The sequence below is a fragment of the Crocuta crocuta genome, unplaced genomic scaffold (assembly GCF_008692635.1).
Source record: "Crocuta crocuta isolate KB4526 unplaced genomic scaffold, BGI_CrCroc_1.0 scaffold337, whole genome shotgun sequence".
Lineage (NCBI taxonomy): Eukaryota > Metazoa > Chordata > Mammalia > Carnivora > Hyaenidae > Crocuta > Crocuta crocuta.
This window is the reverse complement of record NW_027528873.1, coordinates 801,725-826,809: the sequence shown is the minus strand read 5'-3', so window position 1 is coordinate 826,809 and position 25,085 is coordinate 801,725. Positions and strand designations below refer to the sequence as shown.

General features: G+C 44.1%; 1 protein-coding gene across 2 annotated transcripts in view; it reads right to left on the bottom strand.

The window, feature by feature from the left end:
• Nucleotides 1–5,875: 5,875 nt before the first annotated feature.
• The window catches only part of CLDN18 (claudin 18), a 26,650-nt gene continuing 7,440 nt past the window's right edge, over nucleotides 5,876–25,085 (bottom strand). The window contains exons 1-5 of one of the 2 annotated variants that reach the window (XM_077756641.1): nucleotides 22,520–22,739; nucleotides 12,023–12,187; nucleotides 11,270–11,387; nucleotides 7,203–7,313; nucleotides 5,876–6,246 (exon numbers count right to left, since the gene is read on the bottom strand). In XM_077756641.1, coding sequence (XP_077612767.1) covers nucleotides 6,075–6,246; nucleotides 7,203–7,313; nucleotides 11,270–11,387; nucleotides 12,023–12,187; nucleotides 22,520–22,739 — 786 coding nt within the window. In that variant the 3' untranslated portion in view covers nucleotides 5,876–6,074. Of the gene's footprint in view, nucleotides 6,247–7,202; nucleotides 7,314–11,269; nucleotides 11,388–12,022; nucleotides 12,188–22,519; nucleotides 22,740–25,085 lie in introns of those variants that run through there. The other variant, XM_077756642.1, reaches the window with a different exon arrangement.

The window sequence follows — 25,085 nt, the reverse complement described above, 5'->3', positions numbered from 1 at the left end:
AACAAGGACTAAGGGTGGCAGCTTTGATAAGAGGGAAAGACTGGACTGGTCACAAACCTAAGACCAGTTACATTCTGCTCCACTTGAGACAAGAAAGGAATGGGAAGCCTCTCAAAGGTTAGTGGAGACTGACTCACACCCCAGTGTTTGGGGCCCCAACCTAATTCATGCTAAGATGACATGGGTCTTGGCCCAAACCCAATCTCCGGGAACGTCAGCTGCTACCACTGGAGGATTTTGCCTGCAGATAGTACACTTTGGGGGCCCTGGGGCTTTCCCTGCATTTCAGGTGGCATCACACCCCAGTCTCCCTGGCCCTTGAACCCTTAAAATTTTGTGCACACATGTTGCATAGCACCCTGAGAGCTTTGCTGAGGTGAATGCGACAGCTCAGAAGGGACCTGATGTTCTCTTCCATTCCCACCATCTGTCCACCATTTACAATACATTTGCTCATTTGACATTTTTTTTACCTTGAGAATTAAAAATTGAATTTGTAGGAGTGGCTTGGGTGGCTCAGTGGGTTAAGTGTCCAACTCTTGATTTTGGCTCAGGTCTTGATCTCACAGTTGGTGAGATCAAGCCCCGTGTCAGGCTCTGTGCTGACAGCACAGAACCTGCTTGGGATTCTCTCTCTCCCTCTCTCTGCCTCTCTCATGCTCACTCTTTCTTAAATAAATAAACTTAAAAAAATAGAATTTGCCATATGTTGTTTCAAGTATTATGCTTGTTGGATTCATAGGCAGACATTTTTTCTTTAAAGTTGATTTGCTTTTCCCTCCCATGTCCCTCTTCCTTCCTTCCTTCTTTCCTTCCTTCTTTCTTTCCTTCCTTCCTTCCTTCCTTCCTTCCTTCCTTCCTTCCTTCCTATGTATATATTTTGCCTGTTTAGTGGGATTCACTTCAGCATAGTAGGAAGAGAGAAGAGAGTGAGGTGTGGAGCCATGCTCTTCTGTTAGCTACGTAGCCTTAGCATAGAGTGACCAGCTCTCCTGATTTCCTGGGAGCTGACATGTTTCCTGAAATGCAGGGCTTTCAGTCTAAACCCAGGACAGTCTTGGACAAACGAGGACAGTTGATTACCTTACTTGGACAAGACACAACCTCACTGAGCTTTGGGGTTTTTTTTTTTATCTGTGAAGCAGGCATAATAATACCTGTCTCATGTGTTATTTTGAGGATTGGAGCTAGTGTACAGAAAGTGCCAGAAGCTATGTCTGAGATCTCCTAGATCTAAGTAGATGATAAGGATAGTAATATTAACATTCATAATCATCTGTATTTTTTTTAAAGCTCAGAGTGGTATTTCTCCAGTAGTCATTTCTGCCATCAATGCGTTTTTCATTCCTAAAGTCTGCTCAGTAAAATGGGAGTTTATTCTGGGTACGAAATGAAGATACTCTTGTTGAAAAAATTTGAAAAGTCTGAAAAATATAAAGAAAAAGTATTATTATATCCCTAACCAGAAGCAACCACTTTAAAAAGTCTTTGGATCCAGGTTTACTCTTCTAAACAATTGATATATATCTTTAGGCATAAATATTTATGATCATTTCCTTAGGGAAAATTTGGAAAAGGGAGATTGCTGGATTAAAGGACAAATATTTTGAGTCTTATTTTATATTTGATACAATATTATCTTTACATTCCTCCAAAAATATAGGTTGACAGAACAAAATATGATATTTTCTATGAAAGGGGCTTGTATGTTCCTTGTCTCCACACAGGACCCAGCTTTCCCTGGAAGGCTCTCTAAGGAAGAAGTCTGGTTTCTTTTAGCCACCCCTATGGTAGGGGTCACTAAAAGATTTCATTTTATTTGGTCCTTAGGTAGCATTTGCTTTTACTTTTGAGTATTGTGTGGTATGCACACTAACAATCATCACTGTTAGAACTTTTTTTTTTAATCTAAATTAAATACTTTAGTGACATTTTGTCCCCATGACACAGTATTTGGGACTCAATATTAAACCAAAAGGTTTATCTTCAACTCCTAATGCTTATTTTAATGCTTATTTCATATTAATTTGAGCTATTATAGAGAGAATAATCTCTTTCCTTTCTAACAGTGGATTGGTAAGTAGGAAAGATCAGTTGGGCTTCAGCTCAAGGAATGGAATCGTTCAAAAGCAGTTCTGAGGCACCTGCAAAAGTCTAAGAATTGAAAAATCAAAGAAATTAGGGTCCCTGCTGAGGGTCTAGAAATATAACTGATCATTTGCATGTGTGTATCTGTGAGTGTTCATTTGTGTTTGTGAGTATGTGTGTGGTTGCGGGCACGTGTCTGGGAGCTTTGGGCCCTCACTTAGATTGGTCACAGGTTGGAGGCTAGTGAGGTCAAGACCATTGGAGGATTGAGGATGAAGCATATGTCAAAGCACTAAATACAGTAGAGATAATCACAAGGAATCAACACGAAAATAATGAAAGCATGTTGTGAATTCTTGTCATTGATCCTTCAAGTTCACATGGATGTTTGGCCGTGGAGTCAGGACAAGAAGTTTGGGCTTCTGATCCCAAGTACAGTGTTCTGTCCAGTGTATAGTGTCGGCTCTGAGATGCCAGGTGCTTTGGAAGAAACTGCAGCCATTGCAGTGGTTGACACTGTGTAATGTTCTATGGAGGCAGGATCGGGCTGATGTTATCCTAGAAAAAGGTGAAAAAATTGGCCATGCCATGGAGATATTGATGATACCTCCTTCCTTTTGTGTCTCAAGGTGATGACAGAGGAATACTCAGTAGCCCAGAGCTTGGGATTCCCCAGGGAATTTTATGGATAACAATGTTGAGTCATATTTTGAACATATATATTATGATTTGATTCCTTCATTTATGTCTTTGCATGAGAGTCTTCAAAATGCCCCTAATCTTAGGAAATCTAAACCTAAACAGCTCAAAAGTATATAACCGAGGACAGTTTTCCACTAACCAGTTTTGTAATCCCTTTGGTTTAAAGTTGAATGTTATGTTTTTGACATTTTTTGGTTTTAATTATCTATTTTCTGTGAGAACCAGAGTAAATCTCTCAGATCTTCCCTCTGTGCTATAAATACCACACTGTTTGGTAACTGGTCAGAGAGTTTCAGATGTTGTGCTTCTGAAGCTTTTCTTGGAGTTCAGGTTCAACCAAAGGTATAAAAAATGAGGCAAAGCAATGAGTTTGCCTGATTTCTAAGGACTCTGGGTCTTTTCTGGCATACAACAAGTTTCTGTATTTTGACTGTGGGGCCCAGGCTTGGCTAAGCTAAATACCACTGCTCTGGTTATATGAAGATGTTTAGAGGTAGCTGCATGACTCAAATAGTCCAATAATTTTATTAGGATTTTATTTTCTCCTACAGATATCAGGGAGGAGATACATCTTTTTGGCAAGGTACCCTAGCTGAAAGATGGAATATGCTGAGAAATATAAGCAGCTAACCAATAGAGAGGAAGGCAGAATTGAGGTATGGACAGGAAAAAGTAGAATCTTGGTCATATTTCTTGATCCAGCTGTGCCTGAACCCAATGCTGGCCTCCGATATCCTGATTACCTAAGTCAGTGCGCTGCTTATCCTAACGTTATGCAAGTTGAGTGTTTATACCTGTGTTATTCCATTATGCTTATCATCCCCATTCTACAGACACCCAGAAAGATTAAGACCTTTGCTCAAGCTAACACAAGTGGGATGGAAATGGTGTGCCCTCAATTTGAGGATGGGCTGTTCTGACTCTACAGCTCATGTTGTTTCCGAAGCTTGAGTCAGCCTCAGTGAGTACAGCTGAGGGGTGATCCCAGCCCTCAACAGCAATAAGAGGTGACTCAGGCATTGGTTCTCTTGTTTTACTAGCTCATGGGCTAGTAAATGACATTCGACACTTCAGGCTGGTGCACCAAGGGTCAGACAGGCTAAACATGGTCCTCAGATCCCATGCCTCATGCCTGGCTGCTGAGGAAATCCCTTTTGATTCTGGCTTCTCAATTTTCAGAAACCACCAACTGGCCTGGATCAGAAAACCTAAGAAGATGTCCTCAGCTTTGAGGTGATGAGACTTCCATCTCCACTTCCCGAAGCTTAGAACAAAAGACCAGGAGTTGTTCAAATGTGAGATAATAGTATTTTTAATATTTAGTTAACAAAACATGCAGGTTAATAGTCAATGCATATACAATAGGACAGAGCAACAATAACAACACAGTTACAAGGCACAACCTAACTCCATGGAGGCTTTCAAACAATGATGTGTTGGATAGAGAATGTGCTAATTAAAAATCCAGCTGAGACGTGCCTCAAGGCTGCACACCTGACCAGGGGCTTTCTGGTGGTAGGAAGGGGAGCCCATTGTGCCCATGGCTTTCAAGTCATTGAGAACCCTTTATAATCTCCATGCTCTATGTTGTTCAGTTGTCTTCCCCCATCCCTGCTTTTCCCCCCTTGGGCTGATTTATCTATTTATCCTTTATCCTATCTCAGACAATGAGTTCCATGAACACTCAATCTGAGATAGAGCAGGGTCTCTGAGTTTGTTTTGGCTGCTGGTGAACAAAATTCCATTCTGTTGAATGGGCTGTGATTTGGATTTCCCCAGACATAATCTGTCCAGTCTGAAGACCCCTATGAATATTCACCCAATTCCTTAGAGGCCACTTTTGTATGTACTATTGTTGTGAATACTATTTTTTCACCAAATAATAACCCAGTGGTGAGATTCCCCCATTGCCTGCTGCTTCCTTATTAGGTAATTTGAGAGAGTGCACTAATCTTTCTTTCCAGAGGAGCTATTCTGGCTCAGGTGTTGGAATAGAATTCTGATAGCCTAGAAGGAGTGTAGGCTTTCTGCAGCAGGCATGTGAACATGGGTAAGTTGTGTGGCTACAAAGAGCTTTCAGTTCCTGAACATCCAATGGTGCAATGATTGTAAGTGAATTTAGTGAAGGGTAGAGCTCTACGAATAACAAGGGTAACCATAGGGCCAAGTAAGTGCTACTGTTAACTGACAGTGACCTCTGGCCATGCAAGAGTGGACATGTGTCACTTGGAAACATAATATTACATTCAGGGTCATCATCGTTTTCTTGTTTTTCATAGGAACTGATTTCAACTCACTCCCTAGGTTTCATCCTTTGGTTTTTACAGGGTTACACTGTATCTATCTTGTGTAGTCTCAGTCCTTAGAGCTCAAAGGGAAACAATTAAGATGAGTGAGCATTTCATGAAATCCAAACTTCAGGGTGATTTTACAAAGTCCATATTGACAATATCAAAGCAATTATTTTTTCTTTTTCTTCTTTTCATGTGCAGGGGTGAGGCTAATTCACAGAGACAGTGTATCATTTTACTAATATATTATTTATTCTAACTATATTTAGAATACCAAGTATATTCATATTACCCACAAATATTCTTTTCTCATTCTTCTAGGACACTTTCTGGCCTGTGACAGAAAGAGGCCCTGCAGTGGAGAGCCCAGGAGACCCCTGGGGGGCATCTGGTGGGAATTAGCAGATGCCAACAAAAGCAGAAAGCGTTCTTCAAACTGAAATCACTTTGGTCCAGGTAATGTTCAAGATCACAGTGTAAGAAAACTCAGATAATGAGCTGGAGACATTACAAATATCTTTCCCCATCACCTCTTCTTTAATCAGTGTTTATTAGTAGCCAGGTTGGTGGGGGAGGTTAAAATCAAATAGCAGAAAATGGTGTCTTTTGATCAACTCTCCTTTTTTCCTTTCAGAATTGTTCTGGGGGATGAGTTGAGAAATAGATCATTGATGGGCTGTTGTCTGATAGGAATTCAAACTACATTCTATCATCAGATTAGGAAGGTTAAATTTAAAAAAAAGAAGAAATACAGAATTGGAAACTGTGAACTGTAGCCTCTAACTCCTATCTGATAACTCTGCTGTTTTTGTGATAGAGCACTAGAGGTGGAGACATGTGGCCCAGACCATCTGACCTCTTCACGGGTGAAATCAAGGTTTTTCTAACTTCCAACTGTGAGTCAAAAGCAATCAGGAGTCAAGGTAAAATCTCCCTGTTTGTGAGTGCACTCTAATTGGGGGGTTCTTCTGCCCATTCCGAGGTGTCTTGGAGTTACACGTAGTCATACTTGGAAGGATGAGATTGTACCTCGTCCTCTGTGCGAGCACCCCCATCATATATCTTCTTGTTTTTGCTGTTGGGCCCAAAGCCAGTGCTGGCCTTGAAGCCTCCGGGTTTGTAGCCGACATTGTGGCCCGAGGCATGATAAGACACGGCCTTGTAGCTGAGAGAAAAAGAAACATTCGGTGACCACAGATGTATTTGATAAGAGGGCAGCCCACTCTGTTTCCCCTGCAATGTCTCTGTTTTAGCCCGGAAAGTCCCAGGAAACCCTTAGCCCCGGGCAAACTTAGACAGTTGGTCACCCCCAGGCTTTGAGACACTGGCTTTTCTGCCTCTGCATTGGAGCAGAATTTCTTGCCTTGTATTAAGCCGGTAGTTGGTGACCAGTGGGTTTCCTGTTAATCAATTACAATGAAGCTCAACAAGAAAACAATTTTTCAGGTGAACAGAATTAGGCCAAAAAAAAAAAAAATCACAGAATTTGTGAGCGTGAAGGTACCTACATGGAGCTCATCTCCTCTAACCTGCGCAGTTTATGGGTAAGCTGGCAGAGGCCCAGAGAAGGCAAGTGACTTGTTAGAAGCCACAGGACTAGTTAGCACCAGAACTGGACTGGGATCGAGGTCTCCCAGCTCTGGGCCCCTTTACGGGGTTACAGCAGGGTTTCTCTGCAGCAGTACTTTGGCATTTTGGAACGGATGCTTCTTTGTCGCCAGGGCCTGGCCTGTGCATTTTGCAAGGTTTAGCAGCATCCCTGCCCCCCACCCACTAGATGCCAGGATCACCCCACCCCACCCCAAAACTGCAATAATCAAAAGTGTTCATTTGTTGCCAAATATCCCCTGGAGGGCAGAATTGTTTTCCAGCTGAGAACCACTGAGTTCCAGAATACTGGAGTCAGAGGAAACCTGGATAGATATTTACTTCTCTCAAACAGGATCATTCCTAAATCTGCTCAGCTGAAATGCTCCTATTCTGTTCTTTAGGTCCCCCATAAAAGGATCCTTCAGTTAATAAAGCTCTTCCATAAACCCAGCCCGATCATTCTGGCTGAAAATTATACTTTAAAATGGACTCGGATGAAACGTCTGATTGCACTGGGGTGGGGAGACTCACGTGGTTTCCTCAGGCACCAGGCCCCGGCAGGCAATGCACATCATCACACCCCCAATTAGCGTGAGGCCTCCAGCGACCCAGCCCACGAACAGGGCCGAACCGAAGGTGTATCTGAGGGGAAAGTGAGGCCATGAGTGTGGGTGACTCCATTCTCAGACTCCACCCACTGCACCTGGCCATGCCCACGCCCCTCCTCTCTGTCAGCCCTTCTGGGGGTTCCACACCTATCCCTGACCAAGCTGCTGAATGCTCCGGTGGGTCCCAGCCAACTGGATGAGGGACCCTGGAGAACAGAAGCAGAACTGAAGCTCGTCAGTAAAACAGCAGTGGGATTCTCAGGCCCCTGGCATCACTCAGGCATGGAATTAATTATAAGTCTCTACTCGCAGAGAAACATTTCTGGAAATCCGTCTCCCTCCCTATTGGCCTGGGGGAGGGGGTGTCTTCAAGGTTTGGCAAGAGAAATTTGAGAGATATGGAAGCAGTCTGAAGTTATTATTTCTGAAGGAATTTTGGCCCCTCAAGTTCTTACTGTGGGTCAGTGAACTTGCATCTTACCTAACTCAAGTAGCCCCGGCGGCTGTCCATGAGGGTAGGAGCACTATCATCAGGAAGAACTAATGTGAAGTGACCATTCATTCTTTCATTTGTTTGCTCATTTGTTCGACAAGTATTCATTGAGCTCCCGCCGTGTGCCTGGCACCGCCCTGGCGCCGGGATGCAGGGGTGAATAAGACTTCACTTTCATGGTGCACGAAAATTCAAACCTGTGGTGGTCTGACTCCAATGCTGGTGCCCTTCTCCTGTGAGGGGTGCCTCCCTGGGGCTCAATTACACCTGAGAAGGATTGTCTGAGAACAAAGTCTCCTGAGAATAGAATAAATTCTGATCCAACATGGACCTTTGTAGATGGTGGAGACAATGGCCAAAAACTTTTAGGATATCAGTGGGTATTTCCATTGATCAGAAAGTTACCAACTTTCCCTTCATCTCCAAGAGCCCCACAGAAAAGGATGGCTCAGCATGGAGGATACCTGCCCTTGGAGGTTTTCCCCTTGTGTTCACCAAAGAGCATGGGGCTGTTTGTGGAATACCATGAATCCCTAGTATGCTTAAAAATCACCAACTAAGAACCAATAGCTTAGTTCTGGAAGACAGCAATATGTGTGCAGGCCTCCACAACCTAAGAAAACAAGATACTTTAGATATGCTTTAAAAGTACACACATTTTAGCAGGATCAAAGCAAGCAATATAAGCCTGATGACCAAGTGTAATGTAAAGGGTAAAGTTGGCAGACTGAGCTCAGGGCTTGATAAAGTTCTGGGAGTAAGCTTTTTTTTATTTCTTTTGGACTTGGAAAAGACATACATTTGTTTCAAGAGCTGTTGGCTTGGAATGAAGAACCCCATCCCAGCCTGTTGGCCCTCCCCTGAGTGGCCAGGGGCTTAACAGCTAACCTTTTCCTGGGCCTCCTCCCGAGGGGACCCTGGGTGAATTTCCTGGGGGCAGCCACGGTCCCTCTGCCCTAGTGCAGACAGAACCCCTGTCCTTGATACCCCTATAGATGGTCGAGTGACTGCGTAATGTTAATGATGACAACCATCGCTACCATTTATTCAGCCCTTACTGACACTGTGATGGACACTTTTATCACAATCTCATTATTTCTTCCAATGCCCCATTTTGCAGGATTTCTCACTCCCATTTTACAGTTGAGGGGATTGAGGCTCAGAGAGGCTAAGTAACTTTTCCAAAGACCCAGAAAGGACACAGGAGCTACTGAAATTCAAATGCAGACCCCTCTGCCTCCAAAGCATTCATAGCTCATCATTAAGCTAATACTATCTTTTGAAATATGCAGGAGGAAAACATGGGGACTGAGGTCTCCTTCTTTCATTTAGATTCTCTTGGTCAAGGTTAGCAAACTTAAATACCTACCTGGGACAGCTAAGAAATTTAAATGAATGAAGTGGGGAAACCCTCCACAAGCATAATGATAAATGGCCCCAGCGTTGGGATATTTGAGAGTGGTGGGGATAAACTGGAGAGGGTGAGCCCTTGCATCTGTTCTGCAGCTGCAGAGATTGTTGCCATAGAGAGTGAGGGCCCAGTACTGCCGGTTCTAACTTTTTTTTAACAAGAAGCTGGGAAAAATGGATTGCGTGTGTGCGTGTATGTGTGTGTGTGCGGGTATGTGTGTGGTGGGAAATAACCTTGTAGTAAACACTAACGGGGCTTTGCCCATGTCCCTTATGTCCCTTTCACCATTTCTGTGTCTCTTCTTCAGCTCCTGTGGCCTTTGCCTGCTAGCCCCTGTGCTTGACCCTGGAGGTCTGGCTCTGATTCAGCCACTGGAGCCAGTTTGCCCATGTGCACAGAGGCTAATTGGTGCTGCAGTATGAAAGTTGGGGAGTCAAGACAACTCTGAGGTATGCTTCATGCCCACAGCTCCCCAGGATTGGGCTGAGTTCCAGATTTCATTGCAATTACCCCCTTCCTGGTCCTGGGTGCCTCACTCCCCATGCAGTCTTCCCTTCCTTAATATATTACTTGCACATGGAGCCTCAGAATCTGTTTTTCAGGGTCTGTTTCTGAGCAACCCAACCTATGGCACTTCTAATTTTGAAAAAGTGGTAAATATTTCAGGTTATAAAAAGAAAATTTTAGGCTAATATAAAACACCTCCCAAGCTCTGAATAGCATGAAAGCAGGCACTCTGTAGCCTGGGTACACTTAACATGGCACTGGCAGAGGATGGGATGCTGGGACCAAATGGAGTACCAGAAAGCCCATCAGTTGACTGTCAAGATCTTTCTTGGCAGCTGTGTTGTCTTGTGGGACTTCTGGGTAGAGAGGATGAGAAGACAGAAAGAAGGGGAAAACTTCAGGAACAAGGCATTCAGGGGACCTTCTAGAATCCTATAGTCTCAATCTCAGGACTGAAGTTGCCTGACCAAGGGATAGGGCAGGTTCTAGAGAGATGGTGTGATTTGTCCAAGAAGGAGGAATTTCCCAGAACGTGGGACTTTCAGTGCTTAAACTGGTAAAGTCCCAGGAAAACCAAAATGGGTTGGTCAGCTTACTTCTAAGTTGCCCTTGTAACCAAGAGACCATGGGAAGATCACAGAAGAGGATGAGGGGAGCCTATAGGGATCACTTCCTTCTCATTCTTGAAACAATGCAGGAACATGGATGGAGACTGGAGTTCCAGGGAGCCAGAGAGTAATGGATTTATCATAACCTAAGCCCCTGTCTGTATTCCAGGATGGTTTGGCTGGGGAAATACCACCAAGTATATCCACTCCAGAGATGATGAGTCACTTAGATATGATATTTACATCACTGCCTCAGAACAAGATTTTTCTCCTTCAAGAATTTGCTGCTGTTCCTTGCTTTGAAAGATGTCCCTTTGAAGTGGCTAAATGAATATGGTTGTTAGAGTTGCTCTTCCATCGTTTAAAAGTTCTACCCTCCTTCTGACACCAAATTATAGAAGGGTTTCATCTCCCTCAGCTAGACTGTAACCTCTGTGCGGATGAGGACCTTGTCTTATCCCCAGGTCTCAGAACAGCTCCTGGCCCACAGCAGGTACTCTACACATTTTTAGAATGAGAAGCAGCAGCAGCTGTGCAAGGAAGAAACATCACATTAGTCTTCTCACCTATACTGTACTTTGCTCACCTCTACTCAAGCTTTTACCTGTCCCTAGTCAGCTTCCCGCCATGGCCTGGAGATGTGGGTTGATGCTCATTTACATGCCTGGGCTAATCGTGCCTGTTTCATTGCCACCACAATGGGGCCTGTGTACGCATGTTAGATAAATACTGTGAACTGTCGTTGTATTTCAATGCAAATGTCAGCTCAGCCTCAAGTCATAGCACCAAGGATATTTCACTGAAATGAAGTTTATGAATTTACAGATCATTGTTGATTTATGATATGGCATGGTTGCTTCTGATAAATTTTTGCTATTTCAGGCACTGACAGTCACATTAGGCATATGTGTTTAATAGGATTTTTATAACAATAGTCGCCACCGAATACTAAGACTAGATTGGAAGCTTACCTGGTCTGAACAGTCTGCACCATCCCACCCAAGCCAGTGTACATGTTAGCTGTGGACATCCAGAAGTTAGTAACCAGCATGTTGGCAAACACAGATACTCCAGCGATTGCACAGAGACCTGCGGGCAAAAAACAAGAAAGCCCCAGAGTCAGCTGTAAAGGGATCACAGCGTTTCTGAGGCAATGTATACGGAAATGAGTTGAGATGAGTAGGGTGTATAATATTCCATTCCTATAACAGAATGGCTAATCCAAGCATTGATTGTTGAATTCCCACTATGTGCTAGGCATTATGTTAGACTCTGTTAGAGTGCTTAGATTCTCTTATCTAATTGTGGAAGGCTTTGTATGTGTGCAGAAAGAGATTTTCCATGCATCTTGGGACAAGGGATTAGTAATACAAGTATTTTGGGCCTGGTCCTTTGATGGTCTCAAGTATTCTTTCCTTAAAACCATTTTCAAGAATCTTGCCAAAATAATGTCTTTAGGGACTGAGTCACATGACTACCTTAGGATTGAGAATCTCTTATAATAAATAAGGCCAGGTGGCAGCTAAGGGGGACCTTAACATTCATGATCATTCTGTAGAGCATAATTGGGCCCTAGTCTCAGATCTTGAGTCCCAGTGTGTAAAGTTCTGATCCATGTTCAAACCATGCTCAGTAGGGAGAAGCCATGTTTCCTCTGCCAGATAATTTTACTTTGACATTCCCAGAATCACATTAGAGAGAGGGACCCCTGGCTGCTTGTTTACCTGAGATGATGAACATGACCCCAGAGGTCAGTGTCATGTTGGCTTTGGCAGAGTCCTCCATGCTGCCTATGCGGATGCACTTCAGGGCGAAGATGGACACCAGGAGGCCGATGGCACCCAGGACAACGCCCACGATCATCAGGGCTCGCACTGCCTGCAGCATGGCTGTGGGACAAGAGGCATGACACAAGCAGATAGATAAGACCACCTCCACATGATTGATCAGCTTTAGTTTAATGAAATAAAGCAGCCACAACCAGCCAGGATCAAATTCCTAAGATATAACAAGTCCATAAACTGTGAACCTTGTCATTGCCAAGGGATGTGGAGTTGTGAGAAATGCAAAACCACTATGTACAATCATCTGATTGTTGAAGGATCTGCACACAGTTGTCTGTCTCAGATCTTGAATGAGAAAATCATGGACTATAGGAGTGGTGACAAGCAAGAGATACCTATTTCATTTCCTCATTTTAATTTTTTTACATTTATTTATTATTGAGAGACCGAGAAAGACAGAGCATGAGCAGGGGAGGACCAGAAAGAGAAGGAGACAGAGAATCCAAAGCAGGCTCCAGGCTCTGAGCAAGCTGCCAGCAGAGGGCCCGATGCGGGTCTCAAACCCACAAACTGTGAGATCATAACTTAAGCTGAAGTCGGATGCTCAACCAACCGAGCCACCCAGGTGCCCCTCATTTCCTCATTTTAAAGCTTGATAAGCTGCGGACTAGGAAGAGGAAATGGCTTGACCAAGGCGACATGAAGAATTATTGATAGAGTTTATAGTAAAAGTGTGTGATTTTGGCTTCTAACCCAAACATCTTTCTCTTCTAGTCTAGGTGATATACCAAGGGCACCAAATTTTCGCCTCTTTCCAAAGGGACTGCTATAGTCAGGGTGAGCTGTAGGTTTTGGGGTATATATAACAGACTGCTATATCATTCACAGGCCTTCAACATGACCAGTTTAGCAGCAGTTCCCTTCTCAGGAAGCCATGGAAGCTGTAGATCCTGCTGGGACTCTCTCCCAGTGCCTCCCCTCCAGATATATCCAAAGTGGTTTCTAGTGTGCCCTTAATGTGCACTGACATGTCTCAGCAGTTTTTTTCTGAGCCCCTACGACTAGGCACAAGGATGACAGTAATTAATAGGTCAACCATGGATCTTATGTTGAAGTGGGGAAAGACAGTCATTAAACATGCCCACTATAAGCATAATGCAAACATGCCCACTATAAGCATAATGCATTTTACAGAAGAAAGACAAATGAGTCTTCGTGTTTTCCAGACAGAAAGGCCCCAAGTGTGGGTATTTCTGGTGGGGCAGAACTGAAGAATTGTATGAAGCAAAGCAGAAAGCTCTGTCTTACCCTAGTTATCATAGCCAATTGCTACTTTTGATTGAAAGCTATAAGTGGCTTTTCAGACATTAACAAATCTAATCCACACTTAAAAACCTCTGCAGTGTCGGTGATATGATTACCTTCATTTTATAATTGAAGAAATTGAGATAGGAAGGTTCAGGAACTTGCCCAAAGACATATTTCAAGGGACAAGAAAGAGCCAGGGGTCAAACCCAGAACTATCTCAAAATTGTTTTTCCCATTACAGTATATTGCTTTGAGGTACCTAATCCTGGAAAAACAGGTTGCCATTAGGGTTCAAGGATCTTTAAGCACCTAAGAGAATGTATCCTCCAAACTTGGAGACTCGGCAATGAAATATCATCCTTGGATGCTAAAAATGTATAAAGAAATATTCTCTAAAAATCATCTCAGGGAATAACCTGTCCCAGGAGATTTTATTTATGAATGTGACTCTCAAGACAAGGGAGTCCTGGGAGGAATTTCTCTCTAATCTCTCCAAGAACATTTTCATCTCAAATATGGCCAATATCAGTGGAGCTGCTAGGTTATTCACTCTAAGGTTGTGTATCACAAAACAACTTGTCATGATGGAAGAATTGGGAATCAATGAAGTATATTGAGGCAGATATTGCAGAATTTATTGAAGATCCTTTGGCATTGTCTGAGGAATGGAGGTCATGGCAACTTTCTTTGGAGATGATGGTATCCGGTCACTCTAGTTCTATGCCACTTGATTCTGATTCTCTTCTCCCTGAAGCACTAAAATCACTTCTGATTTTAACTTTGCTTCTCTGCTGAGCAGAGAATCTATAAGCAGCTATATAATCAGGCTTGGTCCTATTAGCAACTATATTCTCAGGGTAAATATATTGGTTTATGGTGTAGATCAATCTTCCAGGATCTGACCATTCATTCCTGGAAGAATTGAATTGATTAACATTGGCATCTTGAGATTGCAGCTAAATTCTGATGGTAGAGTTGTGGTGACCCCAGTAGGGCAAAGAGAACCCAGGAGGGCCTTGGAGTGGCTCTTGGATCCACTCCTAACATAGGAGGGCCCTAGAGTGCCACATTTGTTCTCTACAGCCTTGCTCAGTGGCTTTGCTGGCCCCACAAGATACTGGGAACCAACATTCTGTTCATTCCCTTATTAACGAATGCAAGTGTGTCATCTACTTGTGTGTTCATTTACATCTTTGTGTTTTCATCTAGCACATGTTGGTATATGCTCATAGTCATATGTTACATAACCATATAACTCATCCATGAATTCAGTCATTCATTCATCAAGTATTTTTAGGCTTAAATTCTCTACAAAATGCTTTGTCAGATGCTGTAGAAGGTACAGAAGTTCATGAAAAATAATCATTGCCTTCAAGCAGTTTAGAGCCTGGGAAGATCATATTTTTACCGGAAATCCTGAATCTCAAATTTCTTTTCACTTGGGGAGTATCTTGGCCAAGGCATAATACAACCACTTTCTCATAGTCACTCATGATGTGGTTCTAGTTCTCTTTAACATATACCATTAGACTACAAGCCTGGTTCAGGACAGGTATGGAGAGGATATTTGTGAGGCAGCCCCAGACTTAAGGAAATATCCTCCAGGCTATACTAATGTGAATGTTACTACCAGAAAACTGAACACATGGGAAGAGGAAGGGGCTTGACGTTCTCTTCATCTTGTCCTCATGGGATTCTTAAGAACTTCAAATCTGCCCAGAAACCCGCTGGAGGTTTTAAAAACTGCTCTTGTTCTGACATTTTAAGCCTTAAGCTACTCAGAAAACACAATAATTTATCCCTTTTGAGAAACACCTGCAAGGCATCTGGTTAAAACAACCAAAACCAACCAACGAACCAACCAACCAAACCAACCAAAACCAACCAACCACTAACCAACCAACCAACCAACCAAAGCAACCAACCAACTATCCAACCAACCAACCAACCAAACAAACAGAAACCAAATAAACAATATTAACTAAGTAGGATAAAGGATGTCTTTTCCTCATTCTATAAAAAATTACATTTCTTCTGGATTCTCAGCAAGGGTGGGGTCATCTACTCTTTAGTCTTAGTAGTTTTAATGTTTGTTCCTGAAAACATATCACAGGGTGGCTGTGGCTGAGGCACATGGTCTTTCCGGACATTGCTGGATTAGAAGGGCTGCGAGGCTGGCAGTGGACTTGCCTCGTGAGGGGACTTGTTGCTGTTGTGCCACAGGAGCCCTTGGGCACTGGAGCCCAGGCCAGCCTGTCCTGCTCAGCCTTTGCCTCAGGCTCTCAGGTGCCCTCTTGTCTCTGCTGAGCCAGGTATCCTTCCTGCTCTCTCTTGACCTCTGGATTTCTGATGAACACTGGTACCTGCTTTGAATCAGGAGCCTACCCTTACCCTGAGCACCTTTCTCTTAGCCTGTGGTTGGAAAAGACACAACATTGTTTTATATCTCATGGGACCACTGTCACAGTCACAATCCTGGGCCTGGGTGCATAGACCAAGTTCTTCCTTGCTTTGAAGATCCCTTGAGGGGTGTTTCTGAGAGTGGGAGCTATGATGGGGGCAGGTTCCATGAAGTAGGAGGAAATGTTCTCTACCACTCATTGCTAGAACTCCCCTATGTCTTGATGACCATGGAGATGCATGGGGGTGACCCGAACTTTCTTTCCGGCTGGAAGATTCTACCATCTGGGAGTCTAATCCTTTATAGATAGGTACCCAGAGAAACTTCTCTCAAAGGGGGTAGGTTTCTCTTTTGGCCACTCTGTTTCTTATTTGCTATTCTGAGCAAGAGGCACATAAGCTTATCAGTTGATAACAGGTGAGTCAACGGCTCTATAGACTGATTCCCTGCGCCAAAGGTGTGACTACAGCATTCTTTCCAATAAACAATGAGGCATTATCAGGCTTGAAGGGTGGGCAGGATTCAGGGCTTACAGAAGCAAACAGAAAAATGGGAACTCAGTGTTCCCTCCCTGTTGCAAAATATCTTATTCCCCCAAACCAGCTATGGACTGACAGGCAGGTGCCTTTGGGTGTGGTTCCCAACCCTGGTTGCACTTTAGCATCTCTTGGGGGAGTTTTTAAAGAAATATTAATGTTTTTGTCTCCACCCCTAGAGATTTTCATTAAATTGTTCAATAACATAAGATTTCAAGGAATAATTTGGGAAAATAGCTCTCAAGAGGCTCATGAGGAGGTGCTTAGAGTGAGGAGTTGAGAGGAAAGAATTCCCAGGGGTTGACATCCCTGAGCTAGCTGGGGTGTGGGGGTTGTGCTTATGAGACAGAAAATCACCAGGAGCCAAAGGCCAGGACCTGAGGCTTTTATTGGTGGAGGTTAAAGAGGATTCATACCTCAGGCACAGCTTGGCCTCAGATTGGAGGCAGGGGAGGCTGATGGAGGAGTCCAAAGGAGGGGAGCCCAGAGGAGGGAAGTCTGAGGCCAGACCTCAGAGAAAAGGCCCTTCAGAACAAGGGTGGGAGGGCCTAGTTTCTCCTGAGATCTCAGGGAACCAATATGGAAGTCCTTTGTGTCCCATGAAATCCTACAGAACAATGTGACGCCAGGTAGGTGTCATTAGGCAAATCTTTTAACCTCACTGAAGCTGAGTTCCTCAACCTAGAAGCTGGATAGAGATATCTTTTGCATAAAGATATTGTGAGGACCAGATGCTACTTGGTGCTAGCATAAAACTAAGCTGGGCTCATCCAATGTCAGTTTCCTCCCTTTCCCTAAAAAGTTCTCTCTCTTCAACCCCACATGGTGTTGGCTTGTACTAACTGTATAAACCTGAATCCTCTCACACGGTGATAGAATATGGTTGAGGATTCGAAAAAGCGAAGCCTGAAGAAGATGAAGGGTGAGAGGGGAAGCAGATTTAGAGAAGAATAGGAAGAGTAAACCCTGGACCAAGACAGAGGGAAGGTCAGGAAAAATGGGCTCAAGATCTGGTTGGCAATGAGGAGGAAGGGTAGGTGAGGTGGTGATGGGTGAGGTGTCCGTCTTCATTGTCCTTCCTTTTCAACTCTAAGGTGAGGTCCAGCTACGTGACTCTAGCCATGTGTGTCCCCACCAAGAAATGGGGCCCCCACTGCTAGGGCCTGATGCTTTGTGTGTGGCTGCCCTGCTGTCAAAGCAACTGCCTCCACAATCACCAGCTAAGTCCGCATTCTCATTCCTGGGCCTGCATAGGGCAAGTGGCCGCAGTTTATGCCTCAGGTACAGGTTCTCTCTGGCTTTGTAGATGTGTTCTCAGTTCTCTGTGGGATCTCCTTCAGATATACGATAGTGTGGACACATTTAGATGTTTGTCCACATATTTAAAAAGGTATGTTTGGGGTAAAATAGATTTCTTTCTTGAAGAAAGGGAAACATCTTGACCAAAAGCTAAGAGGCCTCCCCACCCCGATTTCTTTAAGTATGTCACTAACTTATAACCCCTCTACCTCTTAGGGCCAGTTTCTTCCACTAGACATTGGGGAAAGACAAGCTGTTTTCACAGGATCAGGAACCCTGCACTTAATGTCAAATAGCCAGTAGTAAGAAGAAACACACCAGCTGGCTCCTTTAGAAAGGGTGCTAAGAAGCAGTTTCATATTTTTTTCAATTATGGATTTGTGCTTTAGATTTTGTAGAATTGGTTCCTGGGTTAAATGTGGTTTCATTCACACCTTCCCCCATTTCTAGGTGTGTAAATGATTAGTGGGTTGATGGGACACTCTCTAGCTCTTCAGTAGCTGTTGGTTTTTCACACTGTTGGAGAAAGGGGCCAATGTAGCCAGTTGTATGAAAGAAAACTCAAGACCTTTAGTGCCTGCAAAGAGTCTGGGAACCAGTGATGTGCCAGAACACAGGTAGAAATGGGGGGCTGAAAGAAAAAAAAGAGGACCCTAAATAAGAGTCTCATGCTCTACCGACTGAGCTAGCCGGGTAGTTATGAGGACCCTAAATAATATTTAGTATGGGCATTTGCATTCATAAAAGATGCTTGATTTTGGAGAAGAAAAAACCCTGGAAGATCAAATGTCCTGTCTGAGAGCTTTGGGTTGTATAGACAAGGCAGTAATGACTGATTGACACCAAGAACCAGATTTGGTAAACGGATTGCAAAGCCCTTTTGTACAAATGCCATATTGTGAGGCATTTCACAGATGGGGAGAGCAAGGTCATGAGATGTACCTGGGCAAGCTATGCCCTTGATCCCAATTCATCCACCTTTAACTGTAGGGCTCTGCCACGGCACCAAATTCAATCCAAATACTTGCAAACACAGAAAAAAACGTTACTTGACCATGATATCATCATGGGACCAGGGACATGAATTCTCCAGGTCTTTACCTCCTCCCCACCCTGCTTATTGACAGCCCTTTGCTGCCCTTCCCCCACTGTCTCCAGGGCTGGGAAATGGAGGCGGGGAGAAGGTAATGACATATAAGTCATTCACTCTTTAAACTTGGTACTCCTAACTGTACATTGTGATGATATGGCTATAAATGGGTCAAGGTGCAGAGGTACCCTCTACTCTTATTGTGTTCAAGTGCAGGCCAATCTCTTCAATTCTCAAGGCAGCCCCTTCTAGCAGAGCCTGAGCATGGGCACGGCTTAAGACACAGATTTGGAAATCTTTTGTCCCTGTGTTCATTTCCTGTATCTGCCATCTCCTGTCCATGGGGGCTTGGGCATCTTACTTGTCTTCTTATCTGAGCCTCCATTTCCACTTTTGTAGAAAACAAAGCTAATACCCATTTCCCTGTATTGTTGTGAAGCTTCAACCGGAGAATCTATGTACAGGCCAAGAAATGCTCGCTGTTTTTATTTCTTGGCACTGTCCTTGGAGAACTACATGCTGCATTGACTGTTTGGAATACAATGAGAGGGTGTCTTGAGTTATAAATTATACAGAGCTGGTCATATACAGGTAAACAGTCCTGCTACTACCACCATTAGCTCATTAATCTATCTGTAGGTTACATAATACAGCTAGTTGAATGGAATTAAATTATTCCATGGCTGTAAGTTCCAACTAAACGTGATATATTTTTATCAGATGAACGAAGGGTTATGTGAGATTTTGCAAGAAAAGAGCTTATCCTTGGGAGAAGAATTGAGTAATTGGCAGTGATTATTATGACTCTTTACTGAAGTATCACAATGGTATGTGCCTCATGCTTTTATAGTAACTTTAAAGCTTAATTCTCTGCTACAGGGTGGTACTCCCCTGAGCTCTAGGTCGAATTGAACTCTCAGCCTCCCATTTCTGTCTCTGGACATTTCACCCACCTCCTCTGCTTCCGGTCTCTCTTCCCTCAGCCCCTTGTCATGCTCAAGAAAATGCTCTCAGCAGCTGTTTCAGTGCCTCCAGGTGCCAGGTCCTGGGTGGTTAATTTTACCTTTTTCTGCTTCCTTGGGAGCCCTACAAGTGTCCACCCGCCATCTTCTGGCCTTCCTTCTGGCTGCTCCTTCTTATGTTCCTGCCTTCAGTTTTTGAAAGTGTCTTTAGCCTATTCCTTCTGGGAATCTTCCCACCCATCCCCTACATTAGTCAGCCAAATCTTAAGTCACCAAACAAATATTTGCATTTTGGGATGCCAATGCACATGGTAGTCACTTTTGCTGCACAAAGCATGGTTTTTCTTAAATCCACACTGTGCCCCATGGCCATACATTAACTGTGATTTCAAGTATCCCCGTTTCTGCATTTTCAGGCCCAAGAAATGTCTTTCCTGGCTTTTGTTAGAATCCTGTTCCCCTGACCCAGATAGGCAGGACTGGGATATACCTCTGCCTGGATGGCTGCCTGGAGCTTTCGAGCTTTTTCAATTTGTGAGCATTGTGATGAGGGTGGATGTGCCCAATGCTATCAGAGTGCCCTGGGTTTGGTACAGAGATCTGTGGGATCCTATTCAACTTAGGGATGTGAGGAGGCTTTGCAGAGGAGGTCATATTTGAGCTGGACCCCGCATATGAGAAGATTTGTGGAGATGGTAGTGGAGTGGTGGAGAGGTACTCGGCAGTGGGGGAAATGGGTATCCAGGATCAAGCCCAGGGTAGAGAAAATGGACAGGGAGAAGCATAGGCTGGGGGGCAGAGGAATAGTAAGAGATAAGTCAGGCAAGGTGAGGGAGATGGGAGGGTATATGTGTCAGGCAGTCATGTCTGCACCTAATTAAGCTGCAAATGGGGGAACCATGGGAGAATCTGGGTTTTAAAATGCGTAGGAGATGAGAACTGAGAACTGGCAGTTGATGATTGGAAGATTCTACCCGATCTGCCACAGTCAAAGGAGCAAACACTCTAGAGAGATGGAGGATAGAAACTGGACTCAGAAAGACTAAGAGTGAGAGGTGGCAGTAAAATGTATTCTTTTAATTTGGTTGTCAGTGCCCAGAGAGAGACAGAAGCTGACAATGATCAGAATCATGAGATCTTGTAGGAAAGGAGGATATAAGCCTAAGTGAGGAGGAGAGATGGCAAGAAGGACAGGGACTGATCAGACAGGATGGTGTGGGACCCCATGTGTGGGAAGAAACAGGATGAGCAAGAGATTAGTAATGTGTGGTGTGGCCCTGAGCCGAGGTTATCGAGCATGAAGTCATGGGATGTCATGCCTCAATTTTGAATATAAGATCAATCTTTTTTTTCATTAAAAATTTTTTTTAACATTTATTTATTTTTGAGAGACAGAGAGACACAGAGCACAAATTGGGGAGGAGCAGAGAGAGAGGGAGACACAGAATCCAAAGCAGGCTCTAGGCTCTGAGCTGTCAGCACACAGCCCAACATGGTGCTTGAACCCATAAACCATGAGATCATAACTGAGCCCAAGTCAGATGCTTAACCACCTGAGGACCCAGGTGCCCCTTTTATCTTTACTAAATAGTTAAAATGCAGCAAAGCTCGACAACCCATGGTCTTGCATCTCCTCCCTTCTGGCCTCTCCCCTCACAGGAGAGCCTGATTCTTCCCCCATGCTGTCTTCCCTGTGACCAGGTCCCACCTGCCTTGCCTCCCTGGGCGGGGGTTTCAGTCAGTGATCCTGCTGGCCCTGTAATAGGAGTAGCTTCCAAACTGCAGTAAATACCCCAGTTCTACTCTGTCACCCATCTCCTATTTCTTTCCAAAAATGAAGATAAATTAGTTGCATTGCTTTTCATCATTCAACTTCAAGTGCTTCAAAGGCTCTTAACAGTTTCATGCAAATTTATTTCTATCTACCTGTTCACAAGGTGTTTGTTTCAGACCCACAAATTGAATACTCTTCCCTTCCTCACCAAACACATATCTTGGCCACTCCTTGGAGCCACTGATTGGACTGACCTTTTATTTTCTTTTTTTTTGCCCTTTTTCTTTAAATACAAGTAGCTCTCATAATATCTAGAATGCAAAGTTCTCATGTGCATGTTTGAAATAATTATCTGTATTAAAAGCAGGGGTTTAACTTAATTTATCTTCAGGGGTCAAAAGTTGTCACATTTATAATTATATTTGTATTAAGAAGTGATTATAATATAATTATAACTTATAATATTCTGGCATACATTGTTTCTTAGGAGTGCATACTAGAACTTCTTAATGCAAAGCAAAGAAAGGATATTTATAATTTAATGGCAGTATATATTTTCTGGCACTTGCAGAGCCTTCAACGTTCCAAAGTAAAATGGAATTGAATTAAAAATGAAATGAAATTAGCTCTCTATAAGCGTTTTTGGCTAGAAGAAAATATTCACCATCCTACTTCCTCACTCCCATGTATGTGCAGGCAAAAGCCAGTCACACGCATATACATGAACACAATTTTCTCCTTTGAGGAACATTAGTCTATTCTAGTAGCGTGAGAATGCTTGCCCTTACAACAAATCCATTCTTTTCACGACCCACAATTCCTTTGACTTGAGGATGAACTCTCTGATTTTCTTCCCCAGTATGACTATATCCCTCTTTGCCATGGAGCCAACTTCTATTATTCACCCTTTTGTTCTGAGCTGCAAGGGTCACACCCAGCGGTGGGGGGTGGGAGGCGAGGCTCAGTCCCTGGTGTGATTTCCAAGGTCCTTCCTGGCTGCAGGGAGCATGGACACCCCTCCCGGGCCCTCACCTGCTCAGGGGCCCCGGTGCTGCCGCCGGGCCTACCTGGAAGGCCCAGGATGGTGAAGTAGGGCCTGCACTCGGTGAACCCTGAGCTCTGCCTCACGCAGCTCCGCCAGAGCCCCTCATACTGGAACACGGAGGTGACCGGGTTGTCGAACAGGTCCTGGGTGCTCCACATGTCCATCCCTGTGGCAGCGATGCAGCCCGCCAGGCCCAGGAGGGACAGGAGGAAGCCCACCACTTGGCACGTGGTGGTGGACATGGCTTTGGCCCCACGCGCCCTCCACCCGCCACCGGAGGTCTAGCTGCGCCTTCCTCCTGTGCAGGGTGTGGGTGGACCAGCTGCGCTCCCGAGCCGAGGTGCCCTAATCAGATGGTTTCCCTCGGCTCTTGATGTTTGCTCACAGTGTTTTCCTTAGATAGTTCAGTTTCACTCTTGGTTCAAGGGCATTATTTTTTCATTTGTTAGGGAAGCGGCCCCAAGAGGCACTTGTCCCGCCGAGCTGCGCAGGCCCAGCTGGCTTGAGAGCAGAATGGGCCAAGTGGACACCTTTCCCGAAGGCCTTGCCAACCTTCTGCGTTCCCGGCTCTGGCTGTGATGCTCCTGCGGATAAAAGTCCAGCACCACCGACCATCCCCCACAGACTTTTCCTCTAGGCTCTGCTCAGCCTAGAGTGATGTCGCTTAGCTCAAAGGCCCCAGGAATCTCCATCTTCAACCAGACTTTCACATTTCCTCCTCATAACTCAAACTACTTTTCCTGTACATCTTTCCCTTGCATTCTTACAGAAATGGGTGGAGTAGGTATTATTATCCCACACCCATATATTTTGAGTTAAGTGAAGCACAATAGATTAAGGAACTTGTCCAAGGGCCTTGAACCCCAGATGCTTTAAAGTCAGCAAAGGTGGAACTCCAGTCCCCACTTCCAGTCTGGTGCTCTGTCTCTATTTCCATGTGGAGGGGCAGAGGCAGGCAGGGTTGTTCCCATGTTTGGGAGCAGGAAATCAAATCCTAGACTACACTTTCCTTTTACAAGTATTGGAAATAAGATGAGAAGAAGCCAGACATCCCGCTGACCTCCACTTCACCCTTTCAATCATGCCATAAGAACCACATGAAGACCATGTGGCAGACAAGAAGCTTCTAGAAAGGCCAAAGAACGGTTTAGAGCTGGCTGGGTCACACTGATCTGGTTACCGAGAGACCTGGGATCTGCTCCTGACACTGTTACTAACATGCTTTGTGCTGGGTGTTTTGTGGCAAACTACTCGGCCCCTACGGGTCACAGTTACTTTACTGTGGTGCTTGACTTTGTACCATTTGCAGACTAAATAGAATACTTCAGAGCCCTCCCGGATCTCACACACTGTCTTCCACATTTTGCAGAAAAGTTTTCACTACAATTGGTCAAAATATCAGGAATTATATAATCCTGAAACAGAGAGATTTGGCCAGAAATTAGCCATTGCATTTTGTCTACCTAATTCAATTTTCTTAGAGAATTGATTAATCTGCCATTTCCTGAGGGTCATGTGTGTCTGGTGTCTGACTTCAGAGCCATTTTATTTATGGCTTCCCCAACGCTGGATTTCCAGGCAGGGAAACACACTCACCTACCAATGTCTAACCTGTACAGGTTCTCCAGGAAACAAGCTTGTGCATCTGGACATTTCAGTGTTTTCTTGAATCCAGCCACTGCTCCTGCAGCTTTTTATCCAGCAAACACAGAAAGCAAATATGGAAGGTCTCCCCCTAGTATGAATGGAGGCAATACTCCCCTCAAGTGCATACCTTGCTTTAGGTTCTGTGGTCAGTGTAGAGAATGAATCATGAGCCAGAAAACTCAAGAGAGTGAGCAAGAGTTATATCACTTATGGTGAAACAGTGTTGGTGTGTCTGTTTTCCCCCAACTGAGTTACAAGATCAAGTCCAAAAGGTGGGGAAGGAGCAACCAGAAAAAGTGCCTCTGATCTCTGCTGCTGGTTGGAGACTAGATTGGAAAATATTGGAATAGTTCTAGAATGATTCTGCCACAGTTTCTGTTGACAGAGTCCAATTTGCTCTTATTTCAACCACCAGGCAGGCTTTTTATTCATAAAGAGATCTGGAAACCAAATGTTTGGTGGTTCATTTTATGACATTTGTCTGACACCCACCCCATACCTTGGCTGCAACACCACCAAAATGGTGGATTGAAAATGGAAAAACAAAAAAAAAAATAGGTTGTTACAAGTTATCTATTCTCACATGGCAGTTTTTCCTCCTCTCCCCTTCCCTATGGAAATATTTTTATACAAGTCTTCAAGATAGAGAAAAAAAAGTATTTGGTAATAATGAATTAGTTTTCTTTCTTGTTTGAAATAGTGACAGTGACTTTATTTTTTGGAAGAAGGAAAAGTTAATTTTATTTTTTTAATTAAAAAATGTTTTAATATTTATTTAATTTTGAGAGAGAGAGAGACAGGAGCATGAGCAGGGAAGGGGCAGAGAGAGAGAGGGAGACACAGAAACTGAAGTAGGCTCCAGGCTCCAAGCTGTCAGCTGTCAGCACAGAGCCCAACACGGGGTTTGAAATCATGACTTGAGCCCAAGTCAGACCTTAACC